General features: G+C 62.0%; 1 protein-coding gene across 1 annotated transcript; it reads right to left on the minus strand.

The window, feature by feature from the left end:
- Nucleotides 1-554: 554 nt before the first annotated feature.
- On the minus strand, nucleotides 555-23879 carry LOC134509469 (chromodomain-helicase-DNA-binding protein 8-like; the record flags this gene model as incomplete). Its single annotated transcript, XM_063322010.1, is given in 38 exon segments — nucleotides 555-741; nucleotides 744-912; nucleotides 914-945; nucleotides 2051-2259; nucleotides 3334-3464; nucleotides 3466-3545; nucleotides 3776-3958; nucleotides 4271-4326; nucleotides 4406-4461; nucleotides 4599-4621; nucleotides 4624-4673; nucleotides 6690-6804; nucleotides 6946-7049; nucleotides 8356-8445; nucleotides 8576-8732; nucleotides 8847-9046; nucleotides 9944-10227; nucleotides 10334-10444; nucleotides 11195-11374; nucleotides 13316-13483; nucleotides 13596-13791; nucleotides 13889-14102; nucleotides 14759-15014; nucleotides 15104-15247; nucleotides 16367-16543; nucleotides 16641-16884; nucleotides 16981-17102; nucleotides 17182-17319; nucleotides 17411-17494; nucleotides 17598-17715; nucleotides 17991-18046; nucleotides 18134-18202; nucleotides 18372-18566; nucleotides 18669-18783; nucleotides 20206-20579; nucleotides 21561-21659; nucleotides 21662-21925; nucleotides 23574-23879. Coding segments are annotated over 38 exon segments (5756 nt in total), but the record flags the coding sequence as incomplete, so codon positions are not given.
- Nucleotides 23880-24856: the final 977 nt, after the last annotated feature.

Below are 24856 nucleotides of genomic sequence, written 5' to 3' on the forward strand. Positions count from 1 at the left end.
AATTGGGGTGAAACCAGCGGGAATTGGGGCGGAACCAGCGGGAATTGGGGCGGAACCAGTGGGAATTGGGGTGGAGCCAGTTAAAATGGGGTGAAACCAGCGGGAATTGGGGCGGAACCAGCGGGAATTGGGGCGGAGCCAGTTAAAATGGGGTAAAACCAGTGGGAATTGGGGTGAAACCAGCGGGAATTGGGGTGAAACCAGTTAAAATGGGGCGGAACCAGTCGGAATTGGGGCGGAACCAGCTAAAATGGGGTGAAACCAGCGGGAATTGGGGCGAAACCAGTGGGAATTGGGGCGAAACCAGTTAAAATGGGTGAAACCAGCGAGAATTGGGGCGGGAACCAGCGGGAATTGGGGCGGAACCAGCGGGAATTGGGGCGGGAACCAGAGGGAATTGGGGCGGGGAACCAGTTAAAGTGGGGCGGAAGGGCGGGAGTCGGGGCCTGTCCTCACCCCTCTCCTCCTCGCTCTCCTCCGGGCAGGACGAGGACTCGCTGCCCGACGTCTTCTCCTCCTCCTCCTCCTCCTCCTCCTCCTCCTCCTCCTCCTCCTCGTCCTCCTCCTCCTCCTCCTCCTCCTCCTCCTGCGTGCCGAGGGGGACGTTCCGGCTGCCGGGCGCGGCGGTGGCCTCGGCGTGGCGACCCCTCAGGTAGCGCCATCGGGCGGCGGCGAAGGAGAAGTCGGGGTCGGCCAGGAGGGCGCCGGGGGGGGGCCCCAGGCCGTGCCGCGCCGCCCCCGCAGCAGCTCGGCGTCGTGGTGACCCCGCTGCCACCAGGGCGGCAGGTCGGGCCCCGGCGGGGGACACAGGGCCAGGCGCGGCAGCAGCAGCGGGTGCCGCAGGACCTGCTCCCGCAGCAGGCGCAGCAGCGAGAGGCGACGCAAACCCCGCGAGGCCCGGGCCGGAGAGACGTGGCGCCACCGCCAGCGACGGGTCGGGGGGCTCTGCCAGCAGGAGGGAGAGCAGCCGTCACCCAGGGGCCTCCAGACCCCACGGAGAGGCCTCCAAACCCCACGGAGATGCCTCCAGACCCCCACGGAGATCCTCCAAACCCACGGAGATGCCTCCAGACCCCACGGAGATCCTCCAAACCCCACCGAGTGGCCTCCAGACCCCACGGAGATCCTCCAAACCCCACGGAGATGCCTCCAGACCCTACGGAGATCCTCCAAACCCCACGGAGAGGCCTCCAGACCCTACAGAGATCCTCCAAACCCCACGGAGATCCTCCAAACCCCACGGAGATCCTCCAAACCCCACGGAGATGCCTCCAGACCCTACGGAGATCCTCCAAACCCCACGGAGAGGCCTCCAGACCCACGGAGATGCCTCCAAACCCTACGGAGATGCCTCCAAACCCCACCGAGATGCCTCCAAACCCCACCGAGATGCCTCCAAACCCTACGGAGATGTCTCCAAACCCCACCGAGAGGCCTCCAGACCCCACGGAGATGCCTCCAAAGCCCACGGAGATGCCTCCAAACCCCACGGAGATGCCTCCAAACCCACCGAGATGCCTCCAAACCCTACGGAGATGCCTCCAGACCCTACAGAGATGCCTCCAGACCCCACAGAGATGCCTCCAGACCCCACGGAGATGTCTCCAAACCCCACCAAAATGCCTCCAAACCCCACCGAGATGCCTCCAAACCCCACCGAGATGCCTCCAGACCCCACCGAGGTGCCTCCAAACCCCACCGAGATGCCTCCAAACCCCACCGAGATGCCTCCAAACCCCACCGAGAGGCCTCCAAACCCACCGAGATGCCTCCAAACCCCACCGAGGTGCCTCCAGACCCCACCAAGAGGCCTCCAGACCCCACGGAGATGCCTCCAGACCCCACGGAGATGCCTCCAGACCCCACCGAGGTGCCTCCAAACCCCACCGAGGTGCCTCCAAACCCCACCGAGGTGCCTCCAAACCCCACCGAGAGGCCTCCAGACCCCACTGAGATGCCCCTAGACCCCACTTATCTCCCCGGGCGCGGCCCCAGCTGTCCGTGGGGACGTCCCCCCCCTCGCCCGAAGGCTCCCCGAGCGTCCCCGTACCGTCTCCCGGGGCGGGGGGCAGGCGGCAAACCTGCCGGCACATGGCGACGAAACCGTGGAAGAACTTGGTGAGGTTCTCGTCCGTCTTCTTCTCCAACCTGGCCAAAGTCCGGAACCGACCCCAACGGAACCTTCCGGCGTCGGGATCGAATTCCACCCCGAAAGTCGAAGCCACGCGATAGAAATCCGCTTGCTCTCGACGGGTCCACCTGCCCCCCAAGTAGCCAGAACCCAAAAAGGTCTTCTTCAGAGAGAGGCGGGGGGGGGGAGCGGACCCCCAGAACCCAAGGGTGGAGGTTCCAGACCCCCAAGTGCCACTTGTGGGGCTGCTGCGCCCCATAACCACCGAGGTCCTGCATCTCCAGAACGTCGGGGCCGAGGTTCCTCTGGCCCCAGAAGGTGCGGCATGAGGTTCCCGCGCCCCATAACCACCGAGGATGGGGGGCCCGCCCCCCGAGGACGGTCAGTTATGGGGTCCCGCGCCCCATAACTACCCAGGACGGGGGGGGCCTGCACCCCCAACTGCCACTTCTGGGGGTCCTGCGCCCCATAACCATCAAGGTCCCGCATCTCAAGAACATGCAGCATGAGTTCCCGCGCCCCATAACCACCGAGGATGGGGGGCCCGCCCCCCGAGAACGTCAGTTATGGGGTCCCGCGCCCCGTAACTACCCAGGACGGGGGGGGGCCTGCACCCCAAACCCCCCCTCCGTGAGGTCCCAGCCCCCCAAATCCCCCCTCTGTGGGGTCACAGCCCCCCAAACCTCCTTCCGGGACCCCCAAATCCCCCCCAAATCCCCCTTCTATGGGGTCCCAGCCCCCCAAAATCCGCCCCACGGCCCCCAAGGCCCCCCCAAATTCCCTCTATGGGGTCCCCAGCCCCCCAAATTCCCCTCCACCACCCCCAAGTCCCCCCCAAAACCCCCCTCTATGGGGTCCCAGCCCCCCAAAATCCCCCTCCATGACCCCCAAGCCCCCCCGTAAGGGCTCTAATCCCCCCAAAACCCCCCTCTATGGGGTCCCAGCCCCCCAAAATCCCCTTCCACGACCCCCAAGACCCCCCAAATCCCCCTCTATGGGGTCCCAGCCCCCCAAAATCCCCCCAAGGCCCCCAAAGCCCCCCAAAATCCCCCCATAGAAGCTCCCAGCCCCCCCCAAACCCCCCTCTATGGGGTCCCAGCCCCCCAAAATCCCCCTCTATGGGGTCCCAGCCCCCCAAAATCCCCCTCTATGGGGTCCCGGCCCCCCCAAATGCCCCTCCGGGGGTCCGGGCCCCCCCGTACCGCTGCTGTTTCTCCCTGCGGGCCATCTCCTTCAGCTTGCAGGTGGCCTCGCAGCGGCGCCGGCGCCTCTCGCCCCGGGGCTCGGCGGGTTCCGGGGGCGGGGGCCGGCGGCGGCAGGACCTCTGGCAAGCCGGCCACCAGGCGACGCAGGCGGGAGGTCAGCACCGAGGCCGGGGGCCAGGAGGGCTGTTGGCCGGGCTGGGGGGGTTGGCCTACGGGGCGGCGGGGAGGTACGGAGGGTCAGGAGGGGGCCTGCGGGTCACCGTGGGGGCCCTACGGGGCTCCTCAAGGTCCTTCTGGACCTTCTCGAGGTCTTTATGGGTCTCCTCGGGGTTCCTATGGGTCTCCCTGGGGTTCTACGGGCTCCTCGGGGTCTTTATGGACCTTCTTGAGGTCTTTATGGGTCTCCTCGGGGTTCCTATGGGTCTCCCTGGGGTTCTACGGGGCTCCTTGGGGTCCTTATGGGGCTTCTTCAAGTCTTTATGGACCTTCTTGAGGTCTTCATGGGCCTCCTCGAGGTCCTTATGGGTCTCCCTGGGGTCCTTATGGGGCTCCTTAAGGTCTTTATGGACCTCCTTGAGGTCTTTATGGGTCTCCTTGGGGTCTTTATGGACCTCCTTGAGGTCTTATGGGTCTCCTCGGGGTCTATGGGTCTCCCTGGGTTCTAACGGGTCTCCTCGGGGTCTTTATGGACCTTCTTGAGGTCTTTATGGGTCTCCTGGGGGTTCTATGGGTCTTCTCGAGGTCCCCATGGGTCTCCTTGAGGTCTTTATGGGTCTCCTGGGGGTTCTACGGGTCTTCTCGAGGTCCCTATGGGTCTCCTTGGGGTTCTATGGGTCTTCTCGAGGTCCCCATGGGTCTCCTTGGGGTCCTTATGGGTCTCCTGGGGGTTCTATGGGTCTCCACGGGGTTAGAGGTGGCCCCCGAGGGATCCTACGGGTCTCCCGGGGGTCACTGTGGGTTTCCTCGGCCTCCCACAGGGACGCTATGGGGCTGGGGGGGGGGGGGGGATGTCTCCCGGGGGGGGGGGTGGGGCCGCCCTATGGGGCAGAGACCCTCCCTATAGGGTTACCTTCGTCCCCCGTCCACCACCGAAATCTCCTCGTCCAGCAGCATCAAGGGGTCGCCCTGGGGCAAAGAAATGGGGGGGGGGGGGGGGGTGTCACCTCACCGCGTCGTCGTGTCCCCCCCCCCCATTTTAGGCCTCTATGGGGCAGGGGAGGGGGGGGCACATATGGGGCAGGGGAGGGGGGGGTGGATTTTACCTCTTCGTCCACGTCTTTGCCCCCCCCGGCAGGGGCCGGTATTCGGGGTCCTCGCACTCTTTTTCGAAATCCACCCTGGGCGGAATAAAAATGGGACTTTTCGGGGGGGGGCGGTGCCCGAAATTTCCGCCCCGCCCCCAAAAAGGCCGGAAATCACCCCAAATATAACACCCCCCCCCCCTTTTTTTTTTAATTTTTGTTTCTTTTCAGGTGCCTCAGCCGTTTCGGGTTCAACTCAACCCAGCCCGCAGCCGGTCGGTATTAGCATGGCATGGTCGTCATCGGCACCCCGAAAAATTAAGGGGGGACCCCAAAATTGGGGGGGGAACCCGAAAAATTGAAGGGGGGGCCCCAAAATATAGAAATAGGGGGGTGGGGGGGTCAGAAGTGGGGCGAAAACGGGGGGAAAAACGGGGCTGGGGGAAGGGGGAAATATGGGGTGGGGTGGGGATAAAAATGGGGGGGGGGGGGCTAGCGAAAAGTAAAGGGGGGGCAACCAAAATTTTGGGGGGGGGGGGGGGGGGGGCGGGGGGGGGTGTTAAAGGGGGGGTCGGGATGCGTCAAACAGGGCCCAGAGCAGCCGGAAACCGAGTCAAAAAACGCCCCGAAAAAAGGCCTCAGAACATCCCAAAATGGGGTTAAAACATCCTAAAAAGGGGTCAGGACACCCCAAAAAACCCCAAAACCCCCCAAAATGGGTCAAAACCCCCAAAAAAGGGATCGGGACACCCCCAAAAAAACCCCAAAACGGGGTCGGGATGCGTCAAACAGGGCCTAGAGCAGCCAAAAAACGAGTCAAAAAACGCCCCGAAAAAAGGCCTCAGAACGCCCCAAAATGGGGTTAAAACATCCTAAAAAGGGGTCAGGACACCCCAAAAACCCCAAAACCCCCCCAAAATGGGTCAAACCCCCCCAAAATGGGGTCAGGACACCCAAAACCGGGGTCCGGACGTGTCAAACGGGGCCTAGAGCAGCCGAAAGAGGAGTCAAAAACCGCCCCCAAAAAGGCCTGAAAACGCCCCCAAAATGGGGTCGAATCACCCCAAAACAGGGTCGAAACGCCCCAAAATGGGGTCAGGAAACCCAAAAAGGGGTCAAACCCCCCAAAATGGGGTCAGGACACCCCAAAAAAAACCCCAAAACGGGGTCGGGACGCGCTAAACAGGGCCCAGAGCAGCCAAAATACGAGTCAAAAAATGCACCAAAAAAAGGCCTCAGAACGCCCCAAAATGGGGTCAAAACACCCTAAAAAAGGGGTCAGGACACCCCAAAAAACCCCAAACCCCCCAAAATGGGGTCAAAACCCCCAAAAAAGGGATCGGGACACCCCAAAAAAACCCCAAAACGGGGGTCGGGACACGTTAAACAGGGCCTAGAGCAGCCAAAATACGAGTCAAAAAACGCCCCAAAAAAAGGCCTCAGAACGCCCAAAATGGGGTCAAAACATTGTAAAAAGGGGTCAGGACACCCCAAAAAAACCCAAACCCCCCAAATGGGGTCAAAATCCCCAAAAAGGGGTCGGGACACCCCAAAAAAAACCCCAAAACGGGGTCGGGACACGTTAAACAGGGCCTAGAGCAGCCGGAAAACGAGTCAAAAAACACCCCAAAAAAAGGCCTCAGAACGTCCCAAAATGGGTCAAAACACCCTAAAAAGGGGTCAGGACACCCCAAAAAACCCCAAAACCCCCCAAATGGGGTCAAAACCCCAAAAAAGGGGTCGGGACACCCCAAAAAAACCCCAAAACGGGGTCGGGACACGTTAAACAGGGCCTAGAGCAGCCAAAAAACGAGTCAAAAAACGCCCCAAAAAAAGGCCTCAGAACACCCCAAAATGGGGTCAAAACATCCTAAAAAGGGGTCAGGACACCCCAAAAAACCCCCGGACCCACCAAAATGGGTCAAACCCCCCCAAAATGGGGTCAGGACACCCAAAACCGGGGTCGGGACGTGTCAAACGGGGCCTAGAGCAGCCGAAAGAGGAGTCAAAAACCGCCCCCAAAAAGGCCAGAATTTGGGTCAAATCCCGCCCCCCCGCCCCCGGAAGGGGCTGGAAAGGCCCCGAATCGGGGGTTTGTGCCCCCAGACTCACCCCTCGCCGGCGTCCGGGCGCTGCTCGGCGGCCACGGCCTTGTCGTCGGGGCGGCCGGCCTTCTCCAGGAAGCAGAGCGCGGGGTCGGCCCTCATGGTGTTGTACTTCTCGTAGCCTGGGTCCCGCCCCCCCCCGAAAAAAAAACCCCAAAACCGTCAAAAAAAACCCCAAAAAAAAACACCCCGCCCCCGCTTCCGCCGGATTTTACCTCCAAAGCCGGGGTGTCCCCCCCCGCCCCCCAGCCCCGGGTCCGTACCGTGTTTGAAGACCCCGATGAGGAGGGATTTGTCGGCTTCGGCGTCCCACCAGGAGGTGGGGACCTCCAGCTGCTCCACCAAGGGGAACCAGATGTCGATCTCGCTGTGGGGCGGGAAGAAAATGGGGGGGGTGGGTCCTGGGGGAGCCCGAAAGCGGGGGTTGGGGTAACCCCCAGGGACCCAAAAGTGGGGCTGGAGAACCTCAAGGAGGTGCTGGAGAACCTCAACCCACCCCACAGAGGTTCTGGAGGATCTCAAGGAGGTTCTGGAGAACCTCGAACCACCCCACAGAGGGTCTGGAGCATCTCAAAGAGGGTCTGGAGAACCTTGAACCACCCCGAAGAGGGTCTGGAGAACCTCAACCCACCCCGAAGAGGGTCTGGAGAACCTCAACCCACCCAGAAGAGGGTCTGGAGGATCTCAAGGAGGCTCTGGAGAACCTCCAGGAGGTTGTGGAGAACCTCAACCACCCCAAAGAGGTTCTGGAGGATCTCAAGGAGGTTCTGGAGGACCTCAAACCACCCCAAAGAGGGTCTGGAGGATCTCAAAGAGGTTCTGGAGGACCTCCAGGAGGTTCTGGAGAACCTCAAACCACCCCAAAGAGGTTCTGGAGGATCTCAAAGAGGTTCCAGAGGACCTCAAACCACCCCAAAGAGGTTCTGGAGGATCTCAACCCACCCCAAAGAGGTTCTGGAGGATCTCAAGGAAGTTCTGGAGAACCTCAACCACCTCAAAGAGGTTATGGAGGATCTCAAAGAGATTCTGGAGAACCTCGAACCACCCCAAAGAGGGTCTGGAGGATCTCAAGGAGGTTCTGGAGGACCTCAAACCACCCCAAAGAGGGTCTGGAGAACCTCAACCACCCCAAAGAGCTTCTGGAGGATCTCAAAGAGGTTCTGGAGGACCTCCAGGAGGTTCTGGAGAACCTGAAACCACCCCAAAGAGGTTCTGGAGAACCTCAACCACCCCAAAGAGGTTCTGGAGGACCTCAAAGAGGTTCTGGAGGACCTCAAACCACCCCAACGAGGTTCTGGAAGATTCTCAAAGAGGTTCTGGAGGACCTCGAACCATCCCAAAGAGGTTGTGGAGAATCTCAAGGAGGTTCTGGAGGACCTCAAACCACCCCAACGAGGTTCTGGAAGATTCTCAAAGAGGTTCTGGAGAACCTTGAACCACCCCAAAGAGGTTCTGGAGGACCTTGAACCACCCCAAAGAGGTTCTGGAGAACCTTGAATCACCCCGAAGAGCTCCTGGAGGATCTCAAGGAAGTTCTGGAGGACTTCCAGGAGGTCCTGGAGAACCTCAACCCATCCCACGAAGGTTCTGGAGGACCTCGAGCCGCCCCGAAGAGGTTGCGGAGGATCTCGAGGAAGTTCTGGAGACCCTCCAGGAAGGTCCCGCCGCCTCACCTGGCCACCGCCCCCGCCAGGACCTTCTCCGCCTGTTCCCCGATGACCTCCTGCCGCAGGTAGTAGAGCATCCGCACCCTCAGCAGGACCCTGCCGGGGGACGGGGAGAGGCTGGGCCACCGGGGAGGAGAAGAACCACCCACCCGAGGAGGGAAGGGCTGGGGAGGGTCGGGTTGGAGAAGACCCGCCGCCGGTGGCCGCCCAGGAGAGCCCAACCCACTTGTTGCACTGGTGTTTGAGGTGCTTCTTGTAGCTCTCGTCCTGGAAGAGGGCGTCGGGGTCGTATCTCCGGATCCACTCGGCTTTTTGGAGATCGAAGGAATTCTGCGCTTTCACCTTCTTCCCCTTCCGGCCCCGAGGAACCGGGATGGAAAGCCCTTGGGGTGGGACGGAGAAGACCAACGTCAAAGGCAAGGACCTTCCAAGAGAGGTCCCGGCGTCGGGTTCCACCGCCCAACCGCCACCGGTCAAACGGCCCGGCAGGACCTCACCGGAGTGGTTCTGGAGCTCCTTGGTCTTGCCGTTTTCCGTAGGGCTGATGAGGTCCCAGATGAAGCTCTTGATGTTCTCGTCGCCCCGGTAATGGAGAAGACAATACACCAGGATGGTCCGGCAGATGGTCTCCACGTCCCGTTCCGAAAGGCGGCGTTTGAAACGGCCGTGGGTCAGGATCTCCCGCCAACGGCCCCACCTGAACGGGGAGGAGAGGAGAAGGTCGGGGAGGTCCTCGGAGGGGGAGGGGGCGGGCCCCAGCTCTCCGAACATCTCGTGGTTGCCACCAGAACGCACGTCCATCCAGATGTCACCACCAAAACCCACCTAGACTTAGATCTGGTCCGTGTTCTCCACCAAGAACCTCCTGGTGGTTGCCACCAGAGCAGATCTGGACCTGGCCTACGTTCTCCACCAAGAACCTCCTCGTGGTTGCCACCAGAACCCACCTCAACCTTCATCTGGTCCATATCCTCCACTAAGAACCTCCTCGTGGTCACCACCAGAACCCACCTCAACCTTCATCTGGTCCATATCCTCCACTAAGAACCTCCTCGTGGTCGCCACCAGAACCCACCTCAAGCTGGATCCATCTTCTCCCTCCCCCGAGAACCTCCTCGTGGGTGCCACCAGAACCCACCTCGACCTACGTCTGGTCCATGTTCTCCACCAAGAACCTCCTGGTGGTTGCCACCAGAGCAGATCTGGACCTGGCCTACGTTCTCCACCAAGAACCTCCTCGTGGTTGCCACCAAAACACACCTTGACCTACATCTGGTCCATGTTCTCCACCAAGAACCTCCTCGTGGTTGCCACCAAGACCCACCTTGAGCTGGATCCACCTTCTCCCTCCCCTGAGAACCTCCTGGTGGTTGCCACCAAAACACACCTCGAGCTGCTCTATGTTCTCCACCAAGAACCTCTTCACGGTTGCCACCAGAACCCACCTCCACCTACCTCTGGTCCACGTTCTTCACCAAGAACCTCCTGGTGGTTGCCACCAAAAGCCACCTCGAGCTGGCTCCGCCTCCTCCCTCCCCCCAGCACCTCCCCGGTGGTCTCCACCGAAGCCCCCGTGAGCCCCCCCCGTCCTCACCCGTAGACCAGGAGATGTTTCTCCACCCGGAAGCAGTCGGTCCGCCCGTAAGGGTGGTGCAGGCTCTGCTGGTGGGGCTGCTGGTGGTGGGGGTGGGGGTGGTGGTGGGGCTGGTGGTGGTGGTGGGGGGGGTGGTGGTGGTGGTGCCTCTCGTGGCGCCGGGACCTGGGTTTCTCCTCGTCTTCGCTCTCCAGGTCGGAAAACTCCACCAGGTCGTCGTCCCGGAGGGTGCTGAAGTGCCTCGTCTGCTTCCTCACCCGCGGCGTGTCGATCACCAGGTTGTTCTGCTCCCACCAGGACGGAGAAGACACCTCGAGGTCCAGGTCAACGCCTGCCGTCTCCCTCCTCCGTCCACCGCCCCCTCCCCCACCCTTCGGCGTCTTCTCCCACCTTGCTGTTGAGAAGCTCCAGGTCCAAGTCGGCTTTTTTGGCCCATTTCTGCCAAAAGTTGGGGTCGTCCAAAGCGATGTCCGTGCGGTTTTCCGAAGCCACGAAACTGGCCTGAAACGACCCAAAAAAAACCCCAAAGACCCCGTGAAACGTCTCGCGGATCCCACCCCGGGAGGGGACGCCTACGTTCTCCACCAAGAACCTCCTCGTGGTTGCCACCAAGACCCACCTTGAGCTGGATCCACCTTCTCCCTCCCCTGAGAACCTCCTGGTGGTTGCCACCAGAACCCACCTCGACCTACGTCTGGTCCGTGTTCTCCACCAAGAACCTCCTGGTGGTTGCCACCAGAGCAGATCTGGACCTGGCCTACGTTCTCCACCAAGAACCTCCTTGTGGTTGCCACCAAGACCCACCTTGAGCTGGATCCATCTTCTCCCTCCCCCGAGAACCTCCTCGTGGTTGCCACCAGAACACACCTCGACCTACGTCTGGTCCGTGTTCTCCACCAAGAACCTCTTGGTGGTTGCCACCAGAGCAGATCTGGACCTGGCCTACGTTCTCCACCAAGAACCTCCTTGTGGTTGCCACCAAGACCCACCTTGAGCTGGATCCATCTTCTCCCTCCCCCGAGAACCTCCTCGTGGTTGCCACCAGAACCCACCTCGACCTACGTCTGGTCCGTGTTCTCCACCAAGAACCTCCTGGTGGTTGCCACCAGAGCAGATCTGGACCTGGCCTACGTTCTCCACCAAGAACCTCCTGGTGGTTGCCACCAGAGCAGATCTGGACCCGGCCTACGTTCTCCACCAAGAACCAAGACGGACGGACGGAGGGAGAAGTCCCCACCCCGTGGGAGATACCTTGGCGAAGGTGGAGCCCTTGCCCTCGCTCTCGATGGTGATGGTGGTGGTGCGGCGCAGGAGGATCTGGTCGATGTCCTCCTCGCAGAACTTGGAACCTTCGTCGTCCTCTTCCATGATGGCGGCGTAGGCCCCTTTGCGCAGCAGGTCCTCGATCTCCTTCTTGGAGAACTGTTGGATCTGGCCGGGAAGGAGGGAGGTCAAACAACCCCCCCCGCCCCGGCCCACCCACCGCCTCGGTCCCACCGGCAGAGCTCCGGGTCAAGGCGAGGGGGCTTCAACATGGTTGCTCTTGGAGGACGCCCACACGAGGGGTCAAAGACCACCACGTTTCCCTTGGTAGACCCCCATCCTTTGGTCTTCAAACCCCGTTTCTCTTGGTGGACCCCCATCCTTTGGTCTCCAACCCCCTTCTTCCTTGGTAGACCCCCATCCTTTGGTCTTCAACCCCATTTTCCTTTGGTAGACCCCCATCCTTTGGTCTCCAACACCCCGTTCCCCTTGGTAGACCCCCATCCTTTGGTCTCCAACCCCGTTTCCCTTGGTAGACCCCCATCCTTTGGTCTCCAACCCCCTTTTTCCTTGGTAGACCCCCATCCTTTCGTCTCCAACGCCCTGTTTCTCTTGAAGAATGTCACCCACGGGGTCTCCAACGCCCCATTTCCCTTGGTAGACCCCCATCCTTTGGTCTTCAAACCCCGTTTCTCTTGGTGGACCCCCATCCTTTGGTCTCCACCGCCCCGTTTCCCTTGGTAGACCCCCATCCTCATGGTCTTCAACCCCGTTTCTCTTGGTGGACCCCCATCCTTTGGTCTTCAAACCCCGTTTCCCTTGGTGCACCCCCATCCTTTGGTCTCCAACCCCATTCCCCTTGGTAGATCCCCATCCTTTGGTCTTCAAACCCCGTTTCTCTTGGTAGACCCCCATCCTTTGGTCTCCAACGCCCTGTTCCCCTTGGTAGACCCCCATCCTTTGGTCTCCAACCCCCGTTTCCCTTGGTAGACCCCCATCCTTTGGTCTCCAACGCCCCGTTTCCCTTGGTAGACCCCCATCCTTTGGTCTCCACCGCCCCGTTTCCCTTGGTAGACCCCCATCCTTTGGTCTCCAACCCCGTTTCTCTTGGTGGACCCCCATCCTTTGGTCTTCAAACCCCGTTTCTCTTGGTGGACCCCCATCCTTTGGTCTCCACCGCCCTGTTTCTCTTGGTAGATCCCCATCCTTTCATCTCCAACACCCCGCTTCTCTTGAAGAACGTCACCCAGGGGGTCTCCAACACCCCATTTCCCTTGGTAGACCCCCGTCCTTTGGTCTCCAACCCCGTTTCCCTGAGTAGTCCCCCATCCTCATGGTCTTCAACCCCATCTTCCTTTGATAGACCCCCATCCTTTGGTCTCCACCGCCCCGTTTCCCTTGGTAGACCCCCATCCTTTGGTCTCCAACCCCGTTTCCCTTGGTAGACCCCCATCCTTTGGTCTCCAACCCCGTTTCTCTTGGTGGACCCCCATCCTTTGGTCTTCAAACCCCGTTTCTCTTGGTGGACCCCCATCCTTTGGTCTCCACCGCCCTGTTTCTCTTGGTAGATCCCCATCCTTTCATCTCCAACACCCCGCTTCTCTTGAAGAACGTCACCCACGGGGTCTCCAACGCCCCATTTCCCTTGGTAGACCCCCGTCCTTTGGTCTCCAACCCCGTTTCCCTGAGTAGTCCCCCATCCTCATGGTCTTCAACCCCATTTTCCCTTGGTAGACCCCCATCCTTTGGTCTCCAACACCCTGTTCCCCTTGGTAGACCCCCATCCTTTGGTCTCCAACGCCCCGTTTCTCTTGGTAGACCCCCATCCTTTGGTCTCCACCGCCCCGTTTCTCTTGAAGAACGTCACCCAGGGGGTCTCCAACACCCTGTTCCCCTTGGTAGACCCCCATCCTTTGGTCTCCAACCCCGTTTCCCTTGGTAGACCCCCATCCTTTGGTCTCCAACCCCCGTTTCCCTTGGTAGACCCCCATCCTTTGGTCTCCAACGCCCTGTTTCTCTTGGTAGACCCCCATCCTTTGGTCTCCAACGCCCTGTTTCTCTTGAAGAGCGTCACCCAGGGGGCCTCCCCCGCCCTCAACCCCCCCTTACCCCCGCGATGTTGCCCTCCCGGCCGCTCATGGACTGCAGGACGGCCTTGTCCAAGCCCAACTTGAGGCTGGCCTTGTCGAACATCTCCCTCTCGTAGGAGTTGCGGGTGATGAGGCGGTAGACCTTCACCGCTTTGCTCTGCCCGATGCGGTGACACCGCGCCTGAGCCTGCGGCGGGACCGAAACTCAATTAAAAACCCCCAAAAAAAAAGAAAAAAATAAAAGCCCCCACGAGGGTCGAAGCGGGAGAGGACGGCGGGGCGGGGCGGGGGTGGGCCACCTGGAGATCGTTCTGGGGGTTCCAGTCGGAGTCGAAGATGATGCAGGTGTCGGCGGCGGTGAGGTTGATGCCCAACCCGCCGGCCCGGGTGCAGAGGAGGAAGACGAAACGGTCGGAGTCGGGTTTGCTGAAGCGGTCGATGGCCGCCTGCCGCAGGTTGCCCCGCACCCTCCCGTCGATGCGCTCGTAGAGGTACCTGCCCCGAAGAGACGCCGCCGACGGCGACCATGAAGGTCCTCCAAACCACCCCCACCCCCCGCCAAGCCCCACGGGGTCACCCCGGGGTCCCACACCTCTTCTGGATGAGGTAGTCCTCCAAGATGTCGAGGCACCGCACCATCTGGGAGAAGATGAGGACCTTGTGGCCGCCAGCTTTGAGCTTGGGCAGCAGCTTGTCGATGAGGACCAGTTTGCCGGCCGAGCGGACCATGGCCTGCAGGTGGAAGTCGGGGGGGACGTGGTGGTGGCAGGACTCGCGGAATTCCGCCAGGATCTTCTCCTCCGCGCCTGGAAAAGGGGGAGGGGGGGGCGAGGACCATCAGCGGGGTGGCCCCTGAGGTCTTCTCGGGTGACGCCCCACCCATGAAACGCTTGAGGAGCGTCAACGCCCAAGTAGACGAGCTGAAGAACCTCCTCCGCCGCCACCTCGAGGTCTACAAAGGTGGCCCGAGACCTTCTCAGGTGATGCCCCACCCACGACACGCTTGAGGAGCGTCAACGCCCAAGTAGACGAGCAGAAGAACCTCCTCCGCCGCCACCTCGAGGTCTACAAAGGTGGCCCAAGACCTTCTCAGGTGATGCCCCACCCACAACACGCTTGAGGAGCATCAACGCCCAAGTAGACGAGCAGAAGAACCTCCTCCGCCGCCACCTCGAGGTCTACGAAGGTGGCCCCCGAGACCTTCTCGGGTGACGCCCCACCCACGACACGCTTGAGGAACGTCAACGCCCAAGTAGACGAGCAGAAGAACCCCCTCCGCCGCCACCTCGAGGTCTACAAAGCTTGGAGAAGACCAAACCCCAACCCGAGAGGCCACCAAATCCCCGGTGAAGACCAGGATGGGGCGGTGTTGACCCCCCGAGGTTGTCCACCGGTGGGTGGGAGGTCCCGGGACGCCGTTCCCCGCCCCCAAGCCCTCACCCCAAGCGTTGGGGTTCCTCACCGTTGATGAGGTAGGGGTGGTTGCAACACTTGCGAAGTTCCATCATGGTGTTGAGAAGGTTGGGCATGTTGGTGTGACCGGCTCCTTTGGAAAGGAAGGAGAAGTTCTTCTCCAAGATGGCCCGGTAATATTTCTTCTGGATGTTGGTCAACTCCACCTCGATGATGGTCTCCTGCTTGGGGGCCAAGTTCTTCTCCACGTCTTCCTTCAACCGACGGAGCATCATGGGCTTCAAGATGGCCTGGAGCTTCTGCACCTGGAGGGACCAGCAAGGAGAAGACGCCGTGAGCCGGGCGGGACCTCGGCGGCCAAGGAAAAGTTTGGGGCGGCCCCGGTTCTCCTCACCTGCTCCTCCGTCTTGAGGTCCCCAAAATCCTTGAGGAATTCGGCTTCGGAAGGGAACTGGGAAGGTTCCAGGAAGTGGAGGAGGCTGAAGAGCTCCTCCACCGTGTTCTGGAGCGGGGTGCCCGTCAAGAGGACCTTGTGTTCCTGAGGACCCAGGCGGGGTGAAGAACGAGACGGTTTGGGGTGGGATGGGCATGGGACAGGCCCCAACATCTCCAGAGGCAACCAAGACCCCCATGTGGACCTCCAGGACCATCCCTTGGGGCACGGGATGAGCCCAAACATCTCCAGATGCAACCAAGGCCCCCCCTGTGGACCTCCAGGACCATCCCTTGGGACGTAGGACAGGCCCCAACATCTCCAGATGCAACCAAGAGCCCAATATGCACCCCCAGGACCATCCCCAGGGGTGTAGGACAGGTCCAAACATCTCTAGATGCAACCAAGGCCCCCACGTGGACCTCCAGGACCATCCCTTGGGGCACGGGATGAGCCCAAACATCTCCAGATGCAACCAAGACCCCCATGTGGACCTCCAGGGCCATCCCTTGGGGCACGGGATGAGCCCAAACATCTCCAGATGCAGCCAAGACCCCCATGTGGACCTCCAGGGCCATCCCTTGGGGCACGGGATGAGCCCCAACATCTCCAGGTGCAACCAGGACCCCCCTGTGGACCTCCAGGACCATCCCTTGGGGCACGGGATGAGCCCAAACATCTCCAGATGCAGCCAAGACCCCCATGTGGACCTCCAGGGCCATCCCTTGGGGCACGGGATGACCCCAAACATCTCCAGAGGCAACCACGACCCCCATGTGGACCTCCAGGGCCATCCCTTGGGGCACAGGATGAGCCCAAACATCCCTAGATCCTACCAAGGCCCCCACATGGACCTTCAAGACCATCCCTTGGGGTATGGGATGACCCCAAACATCTCCAGATGCAGCCAAGACCCTCACGTGGACCTCCAGGGCCATTCCTTGGGGCACGGGATGAGCCCAAACATCCCTAGATCCTACCAAGGCCCCCACACGGACCTTCAAGACCATCCCTTGGGGCACGGGATGGCCCCAAACACCTCCAGATGCAACTGAGCCCCCCACGTGGACCTTCAAGACCATCCCCAGTGGTGCAGGACCGGGTCCAAACATCTCCAGCTGCAGCCAAGACCCCACAAACGCCTTCGAACCGCCCCGTCCCGCCCCACGGAGAGGAGCCGGGACCTTCCTCCTTCTCCTCCCGCCCCCCCGGCGGGGCCCTCACCAGATCCATGTGCTTGAGGCTGTCGAGGAGCTTGCAGTTGCGGTTCTTCAGGCGGTGGGCCTCGTCGATGATGACGCAGCGCCACTCGATCTCCCGCAGCTCGGGGCAGTCGGAGAGGATCATCTCGAAGGTGGTGATGAGGGCGTCGAATTTGTAAGCGCCGGGGATGAGGCGACCCTGGGAAAGGGGCGAGGGTAGACCTTGCGGCCTCGCCGTTCCCTTTTCCCACCACGAGGTCCCCGGAGAAGGTCCCCACCCCACCGCCGGCCCTTACCCGGGAGTCTTTGCAGTACATCTCGTACTGCTGGATCATCTGGCGGGAGGCCAGGCTGCCGTGGTAGACGATGCTGTTCATCTCCGTCCAGGTGTTGAACTCCCTCTCCCAGTTGGTGATGGTGGAGAGCGGGGCGATGACCAGGAAGGGTCCCCTCACCCCGACGTTGTAGACCTCTTGCAGGAACGCGATGGATTGGATGGTCTTCCCCAAACCCATCTCGTCGGCCAAGATGCAGTTCTGCCTGCGCGGGGACAAGGAGGAGGAGGAAGAGGAAGAAGGTGACCACCCGGCGGCGGGGCGCAGGCGCCGAGGCGGCCGACCCCGCCCCCCCCCTCACCTGTTGTACCAGTTGAAGAGCAGCCAGTTGACCCCTTCCAGTTGGTATTCCCGCAGGCGGTTGCCGTTCTTGTACTCGTGGGAGAGTTCCAGTTTCTTCCAGGAACCGGCTTGAGGCCGGGGCTGAAGGGAGACGGGAGAAGACCTCGAGAAGGTCCCGGACGCGGCGGAGGGCGGGAGAAGAAGAGGCGGGAAAACTCACCAAACGTTTGAGCTCCGGGTGCCGGGCTTGGATCCTCTTGAATTCGCCGATTTTCCCTTCGTCGACGTCTTCCTTGAGCTCCCAAGTGCTGTCCTCGTAGGGGAGGGAGCACCACTTGACCAGGTAGTAGACCACGGGCTGGTGGGACGGGAAAGGGGGGCGGAGATGAGGAGGAACGTCGTTTCGGGGCTGGGGGCGGGGTGAAGGGCCGCCGACGGCCCGGCCTCACCTCCCCGTTGTCCTTATCGACGCTGTGGGACTCGTCCAGGATGCGGTCCACCTCTACGTAGTCGGGGTTGAAGGGTTCTTCGTCCTTCGGAGAAGACGGAGAAGACAGGGGACGTCGATGGGGGAAGGTCAACGGGCTCTGGGAACCGGCCCCGCCCCCCGCTCCCCTCCCCCGAAACGAACCCCACCTCGTGGAAAAAATGGCGCATCTGGGTCATCTTGGTCTTGAAGCGCTTCAGCTTCTGGTGGATCCTCTTGTCCTTCTCCAGCTGGTCGATGGTGGCCCACTCGCAGTGGAGGTAGGAGCTGGGGGGAGGGCGGGGGGTCAAAACGTCACGTCGGCGTCATCGTTGCGTGCCGTCCGTCCCCTCCCCCCGGCTTCCGGCGACGCGATTTTGGGGTCGCTGAAGACCTTTTTTGGAGCCGCCTCCTCGGAGACGCCTCCGAGGGTTGTCCCCCGGCCGTCGGCAGACGCTCAACCCCTTCCGAGAGGCTCCACCCAACGGCGCCGCCCGCCCAGAGGGGTCCCGAGGCCCCGTCCACACCCCCCCCCCCGCCCCCCACCTCCCGCCGCCACCTACTAGTTCTTGTACTTGACGAAAAACTCTTCCGATTCCGTCAACTGCCCCGACGGAAGCTGCGGAGAAAGGGAACGGGGACGGGTGAAAGCGCCGGAAGGTCCCCGCCCCCCGCCACGGGGTTGGGATGGGGGTGGGTCCCTCACCTCTTTCTTCACCACCCTCATGGAGAGGACCTTGTCCACGATGGCGGCGTCTTCCTCGCTGGGGTTCTCCTGGCAGGCGGGGAAGGGGCGGAAAAGAGGGAAGAGATTGGGGGGGGGGAAAAGCGCCGAAAAAAAAACGGACGAAACGGGAGAAAAAGGAGACGAAGACGACGGCCGACCCCGCCCCCGCCCCCGCCCCAAATTCCCAAAATAAAAAGAGAAGGAATAAACGGCCCACCACAAAAAATTGCATGGAAGGCAACGTCTCGCCTTCCGGCTCCGGCTCCGGGACGGGAGGTTGGGATACGGGCGGTTGTTCGGGGCGAACGGGTCCCGTGACGTCCAACTCTTCGTCTTCCTCGTCGTCGGTGATCTTGATGTCCAAATCTTCCGTGTATTTCTTGCGTTTGACTTGCCGGTTGGAACGTCGCTTCTGGAAAAGGGCGGGGGATGAGGCCGAAGGCCGTCGGGGGGCGGGGCAGGGCGGGGCGGGAACGTCGCGGGTGGGGGGGGACTCGGGGTTACGGATCCCCACCTGGACGCTGGTTTCTTCTTCCTCCCGGGGGGACGGGGCCGGCACGACCTCGGCGTCCGAGTTGTCGGAGGAAGCGTTGCGCTTGCGTTTCTTCCCCACCACCGGGGTGATGGTGCTGGCGGGGCGGGGCAGGGCGGGGCAGGGCGGGGCGGGGGGACACACACGTGACACGGGGACGTTAGCCGGGGGACGACCTTCTCCGGGGGTTTGCCCCACGGATGAGGTCGGGGACGACGAGGTCGAGGGTCGGGGTCAACGAGGTTCAAGGGTTGGGGTCAACGAGGTTCAAGGGTTGGGGACAAGGAGGACCAAGGGTTGGGGACAACCACGACCAAGACTTGGGCCACAACCACCACCAGGGTTGGGTGACACCGAAGACCATGGTTGGGTGGCAACAAGGACCAAGGGTTGGGTGACAACCAAGACCAAGAGTTGGGGGACAACAAGGACCACGAGCGGGTGACAACGAAGACCAAGACTTGGGGACAATGAGGACCAAGGGTTGGGTGACAACCATGACCAGGACCAGGTGACACCAAAGACCACGACTGGGTGACAGGGAGCACCAAGGGTTGGGGGACACCAAGGACCAAGGGCTGGGGGACACCGAGGACCATGACCAGGTGACAAGGAGGAGCAAGGGTTGGGGACAACCAGGACCAAGGGTTGGAGACAACCAAAACCAAGGGTTGGAGGACAATGAGGACCACGACCGGGTGACAAGGAGGACCAAGACTTGGGGAGAACCAAGACCAAGGCTTGGGCCACACCCAAGACCACGGTTGGGTGACACCGAAGACCACAATTGGGGGACAACGAGGACCAAGGGTTGGGGGACACCGAGGCTACGACCGGGTGACGATGAGGACCAAGACTTGGGGACAACCAAGACCAAGGCTTGGGCCACACCCAAGACCACGGTTGGGTGACACCAAAGACCACGATTGGGGGACACCGAGGACCAAGGCTTGGGGGACACCGAGGACCAAGGGTTGGGGGACACCGAGGACCAAGGGTTGGGGACAACCAAGACCAAGGGTTGGGCGACACTAAAGACCACGGTTGGGTGACACCAAGGACCGAGGGTTGGGGACAACGAGGACCAAGGGTTGGGGACAACGAGGACCAAGGGTTGGGGACAACGAGGACCAAGGGTTGGGGGACAACGAGGCTACGACCGGGTGACGACAAGGACCAAGACTTGGGGACAACCAAGACCAAGGGTTGGGTGACACCACAGACCACGGTTGGGTGACACCGAGGACCAAGGGTTGGGGACAACGAGAACCAAGGGTTGGGTGACACCGAGGACCAAGGGTTGGGTGACACCGAGGACCAAGGGTTGGGGACAACCAAGACCAAGGGTTGGGCGACACTAAAGACCACGGTTGGGTGACACCGAGGACCGAGGGTTGGGGACAACGAGGACCAAGGGTTGGGGACAACGAGGACCAAGGGTTGGGGACACCAAAGACCAAGGGTTGGGTGCCACCAAATCCCCCCCCCCCCTTTTCCCGCCTCCTTGAAGGCATCTCACCTGGGTTTGCTCCGCCCTTTGCTTTTCCCGCCTCCGCCTTGACCTTTGCCCTTCCGAGGTCTCTCCTCTTTGGGCGTGGCCCTGTCACCCGCCCCCTTGCGACGACGTTTCCGGTCGCCCTCGTCCTCGGGGCGGACGCTGGGCAGCTCGTCCTCGTTGAGGACCCGAGGGATGTTCTGCTCCCCCCGGGCCCGGGCCCGAGCGATGGCTTCGGCGACGATGCGGTTGGCTTTCTCCTGTTTCTTCTGATGGTCCAGTTTCCGCGTTTCTTCCGAAGGGCCGCGGGACGAAGGGGTGGTCAAAGCGGCCACCTCGCTGCTGCTGAGGACCTTCACCACCGAGAGGCCCGGGGAACCCCCCTGAGATGAGCCGGCCTGCGGGGAGAAGGGGGGGTGCCGTGGAGACCACGGTTGGGTGGAGGACCAAGGGCTGGGTGCTACCAGAGACCATGGTTGGGTGGAGGACCAAGGGCTGGGTGCTACCGGGGACCACGGTTGGGTGGAGGACCAAGGGGTGGGTGGAGAACCAAGTGTTGGGTGGAGGACCAAGAGTTGGGTGCTACCGGGGACCACGGTTGGGTAGAGGACCAAGGGTGGGTGCCGTGGAGACGATGGTTAGGTGGAGGACCAAGGGTTGGGTGCTACCGGGACGATGGTGGGGTGGAGGACCAAGGGTTGGGTGCCACAGAGACCATGGTTGGGTGGAGGATCAAGGGTTGGGTGCTACCAGGGACCACAGCTGGGTGGAGGACCAAGGGGTGGGTGCCATGGAGATTGAGTGGAGGATCAAGGGTTGGGTGCTACCGGGGACCACAGTTGGGTGGAGGACCAAAGGTTGGGTGACATGGAGACCACAGTTGGGTGGAGGATCAAGGGTTGGGTGGAGGACCAAGGGGTGGGTGCTACCGGGGACCACGGTTGGGTGGAGGACCAAGGGTTGGGTGCTACCGGGACCATGGTGGGGTGAAGGACCAAGGGTGGGTGCCATGGAGACCACGGATGGGTGGAGGACCAAGGGTTGGGTGCTACCGGGGACCACGGTTGGGTAGAGGACCAAAGGTTGGGTAACATGGAGACCACGGTTGGGTGGAGGACCAAGGGTTGGGTGCTACCAGGGACCACAGTTGGGTGGAAGACCAAGGGGTGGGTGGAGGACCAAGGGTTGGGTGCTAGGAGGGACCACGCTTGGGTGCCACCAAGGTTGGGTGCCCCAAAGACCAAGGTTGGCCACCACCGAGGACCAAGACTTGGTCCCACCAAGACCCCGCTTGGGTGCAGCACCCAAACCACCCCCACCACCCCACCCCAGCCCCCCAGAAGGTCCTCCCTTCTCCACCCCACCCCACCCCACCTCACCTGAGGTTGGAGAACCACCTTCAAAGGCACCGTCAACCTCTGGCCGCCGCCGCCGCCCCCCACCACCTGGGGCACCGAGGACACGGTGACGGGGGCCCCTTGCCCCCGCCGGTGGCTTGGTGGAGAAGTTGGATCTTCTGAGGACCACCCGTTTGACCGCCCGCCGGTTGTTGAACTTGAAGTTGGATGGTCACCACCTTGGCGGGTTGGCCGGCCGGTCCCTTGGCTTGCCCGAGGGCGGCCAGTTGGTTGCCCTGGAGGACAATTTTCCCCGGCAAACTACCGAGGACAACGTGACGTTGGCCGGGGGGAGAAGAACCACCCGGCGGCTGTTGGAGGACCAAGGTGATGCGTTTGGATTCGCCCTGGAGGAGAGAAGAAAGAAGGGGGGGGGCGGGGTCAGCGCCGTGGGGTGGGGGGGGACGTGGACCTCGGGGACGTTCCTTACGGGGAGGTGACCTCCATCCTGAGGAGCTCAAGGCTTTTGGGGAGGCGGCCTGAAGGTGGAAGATCTCAAGAACTTCTGAGGAACCCACTCTTGGCAGGTGACCTTGACCCTGGAGATCTCAAGAACTTCTGAGGAACCCATTCTCGGGAGGTGGCCCCAACCCTCAGGATCTCAAGAGCTTCTGAGGAACCCACTCTCGGGAAGTGACCTTGACCCTGAGGATCTCAAGGGCTTTGGGGACCTAGTCTCAAGGTGCAAGATCTCAAGAGCTTCTGAGGACCCAACTATTGGAAGGTGACCTTGACCTGAGGATCCAAAAACTTCTGAGGAACCCGCTCTTGGAAAGCGACCTCAACCCTGAAGATCTCAAGAACTTCTGAGGAACCCACTCTCGGGAGGTGGCCCCGACCCTGAAGATCTCAAGGGCTTTGGGGACCTAGTCTCAAGGTGGAAGATCTCCAGAGCTTCTGATGAACCCGCTCTCGGGAGGTGGCCCCGACCCTGAAGATCTCAAGAACTTCTGAGGAACTCGCTCTTGGGGAGTGACCTTGACCCTGAGAATCTCAAGGAGTTTGGGGACCTAGTCTCAAGATGGAAGATCTCAAGAACTCCTGAGGAACCACTCTCGGGAGCTGACCTTGACCCTGAAAATCTCAAGATCTTCTGAGGAACCCACTCTCGGGAGGAGGCCCCAACCCTGAAGAGCGCAAGAACTTCCGAGGACCCAACTATGGGCAGATGACCTTGACCCTGAGGACCTTAAAGATTTTGGGGACCTCGTTCTTGAGAGATGACCTTGACCCTGAGCCCCCCAACCCCAAAGACCCCCAACCCATGAACGCGTTCTTGACCTTGGAGACCCCAACCTCAAAGACCTCAACCCCATGGAGAGATCCTTGACCTTGGAGACCCCAACCTCAAAGACCTCAACCCCATGGAGAGATCCTTGACCTTGGAGACCCCCAACCCCAAAGACCTCAACCCACGGACACGTTCTTGACCTTGGAGACCCCCAACCCCAAAGACCTCAACCCCATGGAGACGTCCTTGACCTTGGAGACCCCCAACCCCAAAGACCTCCAACCCCATGGAGACGTTCTTGACCTTGGAGACCCCCAACCTCAAAGACCTCAACCCCATGGAGACGTCCTCGGCCTTGGAGACCCCCAACCCCAAAGACCTCAACCCCATGGAGACGTCCTCGGCCTTGGAGACCCCAATCTCAAAGACCTCAACCCATGGACACGTTCTTGACCTTGGAGACCCCCAACCCCAAAGACCTCAACCCCATGGAGATGTCCTTGACCTTGGAGACCCCCAACCCCAAAGATCTCAACCCCATGGAGACGTCCTTGACCTTGGAGACCCCAACCCACGGACATGTCCTTGACCTTGGAGCCCCCCAACCCCAAAGACCTCAACCCCATAGAGACGTCCTTGACTTTGGAGACCCCCAACCCCATGGACGCAACCTTGACCTCGAAGCCCCCTGAGCCCCACCCCACCCCCCTCCCCCGCCCGCCCCGCCCCCCTCCCCGGGTGGTTGCCCCCCATCCCCACGTCACCTGAGCGGGGGCCGAGCCGAGGGTGACGGCGGGTTTCAGGGGGGTCCCGCCCCCCCCGGCCCCGCTTTTGAGGGGCTGCAGACCAATTGCTTGACGGGCCGGCCGGCGGGAACCAATCGCTGCAGGGCGGGGGCGGAGCCGGCGGCCCCGCCCGCCCCGGCGGGGGCAGGAGGGGGGGGGCCCTTTGCCCGTTAAGACGTTGCCGCTAACGAGGGAGACGCCGCCGCCGCCGCCGGCGGGTCGGAGTTGGGGGGCGCCGGCGGCGTGGACCACCTTGGCCAAAGTCAACTTGCCCCGTTGGGGGCGGGGGGGGGGCCGGGGGGGGGAGGGGTGGGGCCACCTCCCGCGGGGGGGGGGGCTTGAGGATGACGATTTTGGGGGCTAAGGAAGGCGGGGGGGGCGGTGGCCACGGCGGCGGCCACCCCCATGAAGGGGTTGCCCTGACTGAGGATTTCGGGGTCCGGGGGGGGGTTGGGGGGGAGGGTCGAGGGGGGGGTTGGGGGGGGGGTTTTCTTCTGGGGCGGGGGCGGGGGGAGGGGCGGGGGGGGGGAAGGGGGAGGGGTCGTCCAGGGGGTCCGGGGGGGGGGTGGGGGGGCGGGGGGGCGAAGGCGTCGTCGGGGCAGAGGGTCGAGGTTGAAGAGGGTGGGGTCGTCGAAGAGGTCCATGATGGGGTCGGCCATCTTGGAATTGGGGGGGGGGGGGGCAACAATCACTCGGGGGGGGGTGTGTCCCCGCCCCCTCCAAAAAATGGGGGGGGGGGGGGGGGGGGAGAGAGGCTTAAATTTGGAGGCGGGGGGGGGGCTCACGTCAGGCGGCCGGAGCTGCGGGGAGGAAATAAAACAGCGTAATTAATCCCGGGGGGGGGGGGGGGGCGCTAATTACACTCATTAACATAATTAAAACAAAAAAGGGAAGGGGGAGAAGGGATTTCCCCCCCCCCCCCCGAATTGGCAGCGCCCCCCAAAAATTAGGGGGGGAGGGGGAGCAGCCAAAGGTGCCCCCCCCCCCCTCCCCAATCTTTGGGGTTTACAGAGCACTACAGAGCCCCCCCCACACACCCCCCCCGGGGTCTAAACCCCCCAAAACTGCCCCCCCGGGGCTATACCCCCCCAAAACTGCCCCCCCCCCGGTCTAAACCCCCCAAAACTGCCCCCCCAGGGGCTATACCCCCCCAAAACTGCCCCCCGCCGGGTCTAAACCCCCCAAAAATGCCCCCCCCGGGGCTATACCCCCCCAAAACTGCCCCCCCCGAGTCTAAACCCCCCAAAACTGCCCCCCCCCCC

This window comes from Chroicocephalus ridibundus, unplaced genomic scaffold (genome assembly GCF_963924245.1).
Source record: "Chroicocephalus ridibundus unplaced genomic scaffold, bChrRid1.1 SCAFFOLD_674, whole genome shotgun sequence".
NCBI classification, from domain to species: domain Eukaryota; kingdom Metazoa; phylum Chordata; class Aves; order Charadriiformes; family Laridae; genus Chroicocephalus; species Chroicocephalus ridibundus.